The sequence below is a fragment of the Myotis brandtii genome, unplaced genomic scaffold (genome assembly GCF_000412655.1).
Source record: "Myotis brandtii unplaced genomic scaffold, ASM41265v1 scaffold157, whole genome shotgun sequence".
NCBI lineage: Eukaryota > Metazoa > Chordata > Mammalia > Chiroptera > Vespertilionidae > Myotis > Myotis brandtii.
The window spans coordinates 5,436,012-5,448,223 of NW_005355708.1; the positions used below are offsets into that span (position 1 = coordinate 5,436,012).

The 12,212-nt window shown below is 33.4% G+C and overlaps 1 protein-coding gene across 1 annotated transcript in view; it reads left to right on the forward strand.

Annotated features, from left to right (window-relative positions):
* FBXO47 (F-box protein 47) overlaps positions 1 to 12,212 on the forward strand; it is a 26,213-nt gene that overhangs the window by 5,839 nt on the left and 8,162 nt on the right. Inside the window, exons 2-9 of the mRNA XM_014536177.1 lie at positions 453 to 659; positions 1,129 to 1,299; positions 4,272 to 4,348; positions 5,666 to 5,743; positions 8,114 to 8,222; positions 9,165 to 9,341; positions 10,296 to 10,442; positions 11,332 to 11,474. Coding sequence (XP_014391663.1) covers positions 479 to 659; positions 1,129 to 1,299; positions 4,272 to 4,348; positions 5,666 to 5,743; positions 8,114 to 8,222; positions 9,165 to 9,341; positions 10,296 to 10,442; positions 11,332 to 11,474 — 1,083 coding nt within the window. The 5' untranslated portion in view covers positions 453 to 478. The remainder of the gene's footprint in view (positions 1 to 452; positions 660 to 1,128; positions 1,300 to 4,271; positions 4,349 to 5,665; positions 5,744 to 8,113; positions 8,223 to 9,164; positions 9,342 to 10,295; positions 10,443 to 11,331; positions 11,475 to 12,212) is intronic.

Sequence of the window (12,212 nt, forward strand, 5' to 3'; positions counted from 1 at the left end):
CGATTCCGGTCAAGGGCATGTACCTTGGTTGCGGGCACATCCCCAGTGGGGAGTGTGCAGGAAGCAGCTGATCGATGTTTCTGACTCTCTGTCCCTCTCCCTTCCTCTCTGTAAAAAATCAGTAAAATATATTTAAAAAAATAATAAAATAAAAAATAAAATGTTTGCATATTAGACTAGATTTCATCCAAATACATTCTCGTTTTCTACTAAAACTCTTTAGAATATTTTGCTAAGAGAGAAATATTTTTAAATATTTCATATCATGCCGTAATGACTCTACTGGTGGGAACTCCATAAATTGGGCACCATATTAAAAAGCTTTGTAAATATATAGAGAGGCCACTATTTCCCATCAAAATATCAACCTCTTCATTTAAAAAAAACAACAGTTCTTCATCAGTATAATTTCCTTTCTTCTTTGTCTCTTGTACTTTGTTTTTTCTAACCAGGATAAATTCACAAGATAAGAAAAAGGATGGCATCTAGAGTAAATACCAGTTTCACTTTGATTCCCAACCAGAAATATAGACGTAGTAGTCGTCGATCCAGCCATGTTTCCAACACCCTCGACTCAGATTCTCAGCCCTTATCAGCACTTGGAAATTTTAGAGCCTTGCCATTGGAAATATTCCAAATAATCTTAAGATATTTATCAGGTGAGGGTTGGGGACTATATTTTTGTTTTTCCCAAGAACTAGTTTGTCATCTTTGGCCATGCTAGAATTAATGGTGTTCACAGTAAGATTATTTTCCAAAGTTTCATCATTTGTTAGGTAAGAGATACAATGAGAAAGTACAATACTCAAACTCTCTAAGCATGCTTCTAATTATAATGACATGGTAACTTGACTATTACATCCCAAAATGTTCCTAATTTATTGAGCACTGGATTTAAAACAATTTTAAGATTTTTCCTCTTTATTTTTACTATTATTTAGTATCATTATTAATGAGCAAACTTATCAATTATTACACTGTACTAACAGTGACGTTCTTGTCCCTCTTTATTTTCACTATTATTTAGTATCATTATTAATGAGCAAACATCAATTATTACACTGTACTAACAGTGACGTTCTTGTCTTTAAGCCGTTCATATATATGTATATATTTTTCCTTTGCTAGTGAAGGATGTCAGCATGCTAAGCATGGTGTCCAAAACAGTCAGCCAGCATATTATTAATTATATCTCAACCTCATCAGGAAGCAAAAGACTTTTACTACAGGACTTTCATAACCTTGAGCTGCCTGGCAAGAGACAAGACTCTGCTGTATTGGAACACTACAGATCTCTAGGTAATTTGTGTAATAAGAATTGTAACAAGCAAAGAACTATACTTAATGGGATTTTATTATACATTTCTGTGAGACTCATGGGAAATGAAATATTTCCTAATATTATGTGCCGATTTCTATGATGCTTTTACTCTTCAATGTGAGGACTTTCCCCTAACAGCAGTCTCTTACACTTATCTTTAAAGACTAGAGAATGCCCATTAATGTAAAGTGTCAGCCCTTGTGATTTCATGTGGATACAATGTCACCTATGCTTTTTTTCTAGGTGGCTTACCAGTTTAGGAAATTGATGTATATTGTATTTTATTTCCTGTGGATCTACTGAGTTTATCTTTATACCTCTTTTTCCCTTTCAACCATAATCCTAATGAGTTTCATCTTTATACCTCTTTCCTCTTTCAACCATAATCTGGTCCTTAAAATAGAAAAGAAATTTAAACACTTTATTGTGGAAGATCACTTATTCTTTTATTCTTTTATCAGAAACAATGGCTTTTTTTTTAGGCATTGTACAGTTTACTAACAAGTCATTATGTTATGATTAAATTAATATTACCAAAGGAAATTTACATAACCTTTTTTTCCTTGATTTGTATTCATTTGTCTTTCACTCCATTTATTGATTTTATTTTTCCTAAGAGTGCTAAAATAAAATTCTATATTTACTTAATTAATGACAACAATTTAATTATGAAATCACTTTATAATTAACCAAAGCATGACAATAAGACCAAATATCAACGTGATCTTAGGATTTAAATAAAGGTATACAGGTGAGTTAATGAATATTATGTTTCAGTAGCCCAAGGATGCCTAGCTTTAAGATAATAAAATAAGACTATATAGATGTTTAAATATATAAAACTGTATTTGACAGGTATATTTAACAAGACTAAATGAAAGGTATATAATTTGATTACAGTGTTATTGGCTTCAGCTTTTATGATTAGGCTTAGTAAAGTCTGTAACAGAATATGCAGTTACTTTTTGCTACTTGTTATTGTAAATATCTTTTTTCAAGCATCATTAGTTGCAGAGAAAGTGGTACTTGGTTAGGTAATGAGCTTATTCTTGGTTTTGATCTGAAAAAGTTTTTTTCCCCTGACCAAGGCTCAATTGCTTAAACAAACAAACAAAACATTAAGACAATTATATGGATAAGTCAGTTAAAAATACAAATGTGTGCCCTAGCTGGTTTGTCTCAGTGGATAGAGTGTCTGCCTGCGGACTGAAGGGTCCTGGGTTTGATTCCAGTCAAGGGCACATGTGTGGGCTGTGGGCTGGATCCCCAGTAGAGGACGTGCAGGAGGCAGCTGATCAATGATTCACTCTTATCATTGATGTTTCTCTCTCTCTCTCCCCTCTCCCTTCCTCTTTGAAATCAATAAAAGTATATTTTTTAAAAACACAAATGTGTATTGATCTTAATAGCTACATTTTTAAAACAGTTTTAGTCATGTAATGATTGTAACCTTATTTTAATTTTGATGCAGATATCTGGCTTATGACTGATTCTTTAGGTAAATGTTTGATGTACTTACATTTTCTCATGTTGCTATTCCTATCTGATCTGTTCTTATTTTCAGACTTTAATGTAACATTTTCAGATTCCTGCTCTTTGAATATTATAAATTTTAATTTGCTTCTTCATACAAAACAGAGCAGATGGCCAGTGGGGAAAGAACATTACATCTGACTATTTTAGTGGGAAGAAATTAAAGAAGTTGGTCTCCAAAGGATATAGCAGAGCACTTGTGTTTAAAAAAAAAAAAAAGTCAGCCTGTATTGGTTTATATGGTGAATTGCAACCCTTAAAAATAGAGGAGTTTTACATTAGAAAAGGCAACCAACATTAATTATAGCTTGCAATTCCCTAGCTATGATATACCATGGGACTGAATGTCAAAACATGAAAGGAAAAGAACTCAGCCTAAAAACCAAACACCGAAAATGTCTTTTTATGTACAAAAATAGGGTTTATGTTTAAAAGTCAATTCTGGTCATGTGTTATCCAAACATAGCAACTTCTAAAAATAAATTAGATTCTCATATAGTCTACAGAATTATATGAAGTAGTAATTATATTATGTTAAAAAAAGTAAATGCAGAGAAAATAAAAACTGAATAGAGCCATGATATTCAGGCATATATTTTCCTTCCATATATCTTATTTTTAATTTGAGGATATTTGCCCTCACAGGAATGTTAACAATGTATTGCCATTTTAGGAAAACAGACCACTTAAAGTTCGAGGAAACAAATCAGTCACTTCCTGTCACTGTAGTTGAAGTAACAGATCTCTCTGGGAAATTGAAGAGCTTTTTTTCATTTTTAAATATCTGAACACAAAATTCTATACATTCTTAACATGCAAACACCATAAAAGGATATCTTTGAAGGAAGAAATAATATTTCATCCAAACTGGATATTTTCTGTGAGCAAAAATGACTTCAAACCTCTGAAATTTCAAGGACTTATGACTTTAATTTTTTTTTTCCAAAAGGAATATGAAATCTCTTTTCCCATTTTTCCATGTTTTGCAATTCACAACATTTTCCTTTGTGGACATGAGGCTGATTTCAAGAGATATTGGAATATGTTTTCTATGGAATAAAGACAATATAAAGTTTCCTAGTGTATTTTTTGTCTTGTATCTTTTAAAATCTAAATAATTTTAAACATTTCCATATCTGTCCTAGTATCAATTTCATAATATTTTATAAGATTTTATATCAGTGCCTCTTAGGTAGACATCAGAGTCACTTGATATTCAACATATAAATGTTATACCCTTCCTCCCAAAATTCCTCTTTAAAAAAATCTATCAGCTCACAGTTCACTGTGGTATACTATACTTAACTTTCAGGAAACATTATGCAGTGCTTTATAGATATATTTTAATGGATTGCACTTTATAGATATTTTTAAATTGTTGTCACTGTTTTTACATGTGTTTGTTTTACTTTCTCAGGTTTACTGTTTAAAAGATGTACATTGTTGCTACCCACAAAAGAAAGACTAAAGTACATTCACAAGATACTCGCAGAAGTAAGATTATACTTCTGAATTAGTTCGCAATCTTGATTTCCAGTAAGATTGTCTTATACTCATTTAAGTTATATTCTTAATTAGTAAAACTTCATGAATTAGTACTAAAAAATTAATTGATGATAATCTAATACTTTACCAAGCCCTCAAAGATTATAAAACACCAAAATGTAGTATAGTAATCTTTTACTTATTGTAAAAAAATTTTTATATAACTAAATACATCACTTAAGGTTATTAGGTTTATCAGAGTATAGAAGTATTTTTATCCCACATGAGAATCATGAGGATGTTTTAAACTGGTGATTTAGATATTTTATTAAAATGAAGTAATTTCTGAATGTTAAAATATACAAAAAACATAGGAAAGTATTTTAATATATAAAATAACCCTTTTATGATAATTTATGACTTGGAAATGTGTATCAATGTATCATAATCTCTATGTAAGAAAATGAGTTTTACTATTCAAACCCAAACATACATATACTGATGGTTCAGTTCTATACTCAGTAGTATACAAACTATTTCTCATGCACTAGCTTTTTTCATGTCAATATTTGCATTGAATTCAGGTCTATATTATTATAGCAGCTTCCCAGATGACCTTTCTACCATCCATTTCTTCAGTCCCCAAGACAATGAATCAAGGTTATTCTTCCTAAAGCATCACTTTCATCAAGTTAACTTTCTTGCTTAAAAGTCTTTCAGTGGCTACTCAATTTCAGCAAGATAAGGTCCAAAGTCCATAGTTGGTATTTAAGGTTCTCCCTGACATACAACTGTACTTCCTATTACTTTGAGTCTAGTTAAGTTGATCATATTTTTATTCCCAAATAAAGTTTTTTTATTCCTACCTCTATACAATTTTGCCCTTATTGTTTCCCTCACCAATCTTTTCCATTTGTTATGTCTGAATCCTACTTTAGACATTGCTTGTTTCACATCCTTCATAAGCTTTTTTGATCATTCCCAAATTTATCATTTCCTTGTTTTCATAATAACTGATGTACTTTTTTGGTCATTTTGCCATTTATACATATTCTAACCTTAAATCATCAAAGTAACTTCACATGTGTATATCTTATTCTCCTAAATAAATTGTGAGCTCCTTGAAGGCATCCTTTGCTTTATATTTCTTTCATAATCCCCACCTATATAATAATGCTAATCAATGTTATTTAATGTTATTTACTTAACATTATTTTCAGTTAATACTGAAAAAATGTTTACATTGCCATTAAATTTGAATATCAAACTTAAAATCATTGTACAGTTCCACTGAAAAGAAGGAATGAATAATTGTTCTCTTTACAGGTTCCCTGTTTTAAATTCAATGGCTGTGCAGCTCCTATGCAGTGTTCAGGATTATCATGTTATGGCATGCTTTTACAGGTACTTTTTTTTATTTTTTTTAAAAATATATTTTATTGATTTTTTACAGAGAGGAAGGGAGAGGGAATGAGAGTTAGAAACATTGATGAGAGAGAAACATCGATCAGCTGCCTCCTGCACACTCCCCACTGGGGATGTGCCCGCAGCCAAGGTACATGCCCTTGACCAGAATTGAACCTGGGACCCTTGAGTCCGAAGGCCGATGCTCTATCCACTGAGCTATACTGGGTAGGGCGGTGCTTTTTTTTTTAATGAAAGAAGAAAATGTTTTTGAATTGTTGACAAGTAGAGCATGTAATCCATTGTTCCATGGGAAAATAAAGGTAATAATAATCTAAAAAAAGAACAAAATAGCCCTAGCTGGTTTGGCTCAGTGGATAGAGAGCATCAGCCTGTGGACTGAAGGGTCCCGGGTTTGATTCCAGTCAAGGGATCCCCAGTAGGGGGCGTGCAGGAGGCAGCCGACCAATGATTCTCTCTCATCATTGATGTTTCTCTCCCCTCTCTCTTCCTCTCTGAAATCAATAAAAGTATATTTTTAAAAATGTTAAAAAGAACAAAATAAAACTGTAAAAATTTGACGTGTTAGTCTAGTAATGTTTGCCACCTCAAATTTTCTTCTTGGGTTTCTCACTGGTAAGAAATGTTTAACATTTACCTGCTCTATACCAATGTTCTCAACATTTCTAGCCACTGTTGTAAAGACTAGAAATAGTGTGAGGTGAGGTATGTGTGAATGTGTGTGTAATGAGTTTTAAGTCTTGGGCTAGTTATTTGAGATGTGATTTTAGAAATAAACTGTATGAAAAAATTGTAACTAAGGTGATAGATGTAACTAACCCCCATGTGGTAACCATTTTGCAATATGCACATATATAAATTACTACATTGTATGTCTTTAATTTACATGTCAGTAATATCTCAGTAGAGCTAGGAAAAAAGAAAAAAATCAGTTGTATGATTTTAAGAATATTTTGTCGACACTCAACTGCTGAGCCACACTCCCGGGGCTTAATTAAACTTTTATTATACACAAAGAACATAATAACATAATGTAATGTTATTCAATATTGATAATATATTATACGATTCTAAGCAATTTACATGTACTAACTTTTAAAACCTACAACAACCTTATGAGGTTTACAACAGTCCTACAACAATCTTGCTTATGTCCCAGCCTGATAGCCACCTTCTGATCCCAGGGTAGGCCCTTCTACTAGCCTTCTTTCAAGATAGATTTTTTTCCTTTCTTTCTTTCTTCTTTTAGAGGGCAGGTAATGTAAGCATGTGTATTTATATAAAATAAAAAGGTGTAAAGTGAAAAGTAAGTCTCCCTCCAAGACCTGTCCCTTGTCCACTGAGTGCCCTTCAATAGAATTAACCAATGTTAGCAGTTTCTTGTATGTCCTTCCAGAGATAATAGATTAATTTATACACTACTGAAATCCAGGTCAACTATTTTAAGAAATCTTCAAAATCTAATTACAGTTGACCCTTGAACAACACAGGCATTAGGGGCACCAACCTACACACAGTTGAAAATCTGTGTATAACTTTTGACTCCCCCAAAATGTAAGTTGTCTCTTGGCATTCTAGGGGGATTGGTTCCAGGACTCCACACAGATACCAAAAGCCATGAATGCTCAAGTCCCCTATATAAAATGACATAGATCAATGCATTCAGTCAGCTCTCCATATCTGTGTACTCCCAACCTCACATTGAAAACACTACAGATATTTGCTGAAAAAAATCTGCATAAAGGACCTGCACATTATAAGCCTGTGTTGTTCAAGGGTCAACTGTATAGTGATATACCATTTGAATTTCCTTTCCATAGATGTTTAACTATACATTTGGATTTGCTCAAAAATAATTATTAAATTTTGCTCTAATAAAATTTTTTTGCTTGTTCACATCCAAATGTCATAAATGCTCATAATTGTCACATTAAAATGAAATCATTATCCTTTGTAAGCAATATCATAATGATAGCTAGAGGGGGTTAAAGGGGTTCTACTGTAGTCTAAAACTAAGCCACAGTATGCTTATGAGTCAGATGTCTAAAGCTGTGTTTGAGGGTTTGGGCCTTTGTTATTTTCCTCATACTGTCAGAGTTCAAGATTCAGTATCATTTAGAAGTTCTCTGAAAACATACTCCCTTTACAATGAAAAAGAAACTGGATTTGGAGCATTCCTATATTTTATGTAAAATATCTTATTAATGTCAATAGTTCCATAGTGGATAAAAATTACAAATCCCCTGGATCACGTGCTAAGACAGTTATGTGCTCATAAGGCAATAGTGACTTATGTTTTGATTTGAGGTCTAAACATCTGCAATGTTTCATTTATTTTATTATCCTCAGACCTTAACAGCAGGTTGGGATGAACTTGAGTGCCATCGGGTTTTTAACTTTTTATGTGAGCTGACTGATCTCTCCCGCAAAATGCAGACCATTGTCTTCAGCAAACCAGGTAAAGAACCAAAATTCAGAAATAACATACAGAAGTTAAAATAGAAAAAAAGCACAGTTCGAAAGGATACTTAAAAATAAATTGTGGTATCTGTTTATAGTAAAACAACAAAGAAATATAAGAGAATGATAAACACTGAATTAGATAGTGAGGCTCAAGTGGCATGTGAGTAGAGAAAGAGAAGTACTGAGAGGGCTTCAACTGTACTAATAATATTTTATTACTTAAGCTGGATACATGCCATAATATGAATGAACCTTCAAATCATTATGCTAAGTGAAAGGATCTAGTCACAAAAGACCACATACTGTATGACTTCATTCATATGAAATCCCAGAAGAGGAAAATTTATAGAGACAAATAATAAATTATTGGTTGCTTAGGGCTGGGAGTGGTAACTAAAAGAGCAGAATTTCTTTTTTGAGATGCTCAAATATTCTAAAATTCACTTGATGATAGCTGCACATATCTGTGAATATACTAAAAACCATTGAATTGTACACTTTAAATGGGCAAATTGTATGCTATGTAAATCATATCTCAATAAAGCTTTTTAAAAACAATCCTTTAGCCCTGACTGGTTTGGCTCAGTGGATGGAGTGTCGGCCTGCGGACTGAAGGGTCCCAGGTTTGATTCCGGTCAAGGGCATGTGCCTTGGTTGTGGGCACATCCCCAGCAGGGGGTGTGCAGGAGGCAGCTGATTGATGTTTCTCTCTCATCAGTGTTTCTAGCTCTCTGTCCCTCTCCCTACCTCTCTGTAAAAAAATCAATAAAATATATTTAAAAAACAAAAAAACAATCCCTTAATAATCTAAAAATTTTACAGAGGAAAGTGAATTAATGCTTTTAGTATATTAACAATTGTATAATAAATTTGACTTATTTATTATGCACATCAACCTTTCTAGGAAAAATGGTTTACAAGCCTTTTGTGTTCATAGGAAATTCCCGAAAACTAGAGTTAAGGATCAGACTGTTCTGTAGGAATGTCCTGTTTGATCATTGGACACATAGAAGTGATTCTGCTTTTTGGTTGACACGTATATTAAAACCATGGCCAATGGTGAATCAGGCAAGATTACTATATATCATCTTTGGACCAATATCTCCTCAAGATGGTGAGCATCTATTTTTTAGCAAGATATGTTATAAAACTGGTTAATTACTTTTACTTTAGGAAGCATATCTTTTTGTACCCGCTCAGTTTCATCATTCCTAATGACTAAAATGTTTCATGATTTCATGAATTTATACTACATTAACTTGTGCGTAACTTAAGCTTCAAGGTGGAAATTGTTCCCTGCAGGCCACTACCAAATATTTTCCTATCATCCCTGGATAGGAAATAGCTGCTTTTCATTTTTAAACATTATCTTAATTCAAGATTATGTTTGCTGCTGGAGGGGACTAAGTGCCAGTAAATCAAAGTAGTGTATTGATATTGATGTTTTACTTAATTTTGGGTGCATGTGATTTTTTAAATTTTTTTTGCCTTTCTAATAAATTTAGATTAATATTAAGATTAGCATGCAGTTCTTTAGTTCACATTGCCTTATATCAGGAGGTAACTAGTTTAAATTATGTTGAATAGCAGCAAGAAGCCAATCTATAATTAAATTTTGGTGCATAATTCACAAAGAGAATTGGTCATAGGTAAATAACAAAAAAATCAACTGGATTACTCTGTTTTGATATAAGTGTTTGGGAGATCCTCAAATATAGCATGTTCTCTTTTTCAGATTTTATTTTATTTCAGTAAAATTACATTAATTGTTTATTCCAATTTTTGTTACCAGAGTAGCATTATCTTTTAACTAAAAGTACTATTCTGCTTGGTGAAACTACCTTTTCTTTACTTCGTTTAGCTATTATGGCTGTGCTTCATCACATCAGTCAGTCAGAGACATTCAAATTTATACTGTTATTAGAATTGACTTTCATTATGAAAGTAGCACATATAAGTAATGAATTCCATTATGCAATCCAATTTGCTTTTTAAATAATCCATGAAGTCTTTATCACAAAGTCAACTATTCTGTCATAACCTAATTTTTGTTTCAATTATCATTCAGGACAAGTGGTTTGGCAGAAAATGGTAGAAGAACCTACAGATGAATCTAGTCTGAAAGGTCTGGCTGATGCCATTAAATTACTATATGACACAGGCATCAAAGAGTGGACAGCAGATGATGTTATCAGTCTTATAGATGAACTATCAGGTAAAATAACAATATTTATCACACAGAGTAACATAATTTATTATTAGAATACAGTTACAAAATTATAATAGTAGCCCTGACCGGTTTGGCTCAGCGGATAGAGCGTCGGCCTGCGGACTCAAGGGTCCCAGGTTCGATTCTGGTTAAGGGCATGTACCTTGGTTGTGGGCACATCCCCGGTGGGGAGTGTGTAGGAGGCAGCTGATCGATGCTTCTCTCTCATCAATGTTTCTAACTCTCTATCCCTCTCCCTTCCTCTCTGTAAAAATCAATAAAATATATTTTTTTAAAAATTATAATAGTAATTCTACAGGTAACAAATGACTTGCCTACCATTAAATGCTTTAAAATATTTAAAGAATTAGGCATTGTTTGAAGAGACTGGATATAATCAACTTACTTTTCTTTAATTGTGAATGTTATAGGTATATTTTTATTACCATTATTATTTGAAAGCTTCATAATTTAATTAATCCCATTTTGCAAGTTCTCAAAAACACCTTCCTTGGTTGTATAAGAAGAAACCCTCTCTTAATGGTATGGCAGAGGTGAAACAATTTTTCCCATTTATGCAAAATTCTTTAGATTCTGAAGTTTTCAAGATTTCTTTCCTTTCACAGGATTAGACCACCTTGCTTGTTGATCTATCTGTAGGAAAAATGCTTTGACTGTATTACTATTACATGTATAAGAGCTGCCATGACATGGCAGTAATCTCTGTCTCCAGTTAAATGCTGTAATTAAAAAACTAAAGCATTTTTTTCTGAGCTTTTCCCTTGGCAATAATCATATTTCCAATGAAGTGATGTAATATTGCATGTAATTAATGATGTTTACTATAGCTATTGTGCAATTTCTCATTAAGTAACTGTTCTTCCTCTAATAAAAGTGGTTCCTCGTGAGTGGCTTCTAGAAAATAATGCACGTCTCCTAATCCTAAGTGGGAACGACATCTGTTTCACTTTCATGGCTAGTAAAGCTGTGAATGGACGGACCGCTGAACTGGCAAGACTGATAGTCTTTTTGGCTTTGGTAAGTAAAAAATAAGTTTTCTCTAACAAGTTCTTTAACATTATAGTTGACCTGCCAGGAAGCTGCCCTGAAGGAACTGAAATATGTACAAGATATTTTGAAAGAATAAGTATATAAGTATATATCTTATAATATATACTTATAAAATTGTAAAATATATGTAATAGCCCTGGCCAGTGTGGCTCAATGGTAGAGCATCGTCCCATGTACCAAAGGGTCTCAGGTTCCATTCCCCCCATCAAGGGCAAGTGCCTGGATTGCAGGTTGATCCCAGGCCCCAGTCGGGGCGAGGGCTAGAGGCAACCGATCGAATCGATGTATCTCTCTCATATATCTCATTCTCATTCATTCTCTCTCTCTCTCTCTCTCTCTCCCCCTCCCTCTTCTCCCTCCCTCCCCCACTCTAAAAAAAAAAAAACAATGGAAAAATATCCTTGGGTGGTGAGTATTAAAAAGTAAATAGTAATAAGCTATCATATTTGGAATTACTCTCTGTATTAACTTCTCCCCGCTTTATGTCTAGATTGTCATCATACAGCTCTGAAAGTTATATTCTTTTTTCAAAAATTCTATTAAAAAATAAAGTACTTGCCCTGGCCGATGTGGTTCAGTGGATAGAGCATTGGCTTGCGGACTGAGGGGTCCTGGGTTCAATTCCTGGTCAGGGCACATGCCTGGGTTGTGGCTCGATCCCCGGTGTGTGGCGTGCAGGAGGCAGCCAATCCATGATTCTCTCTC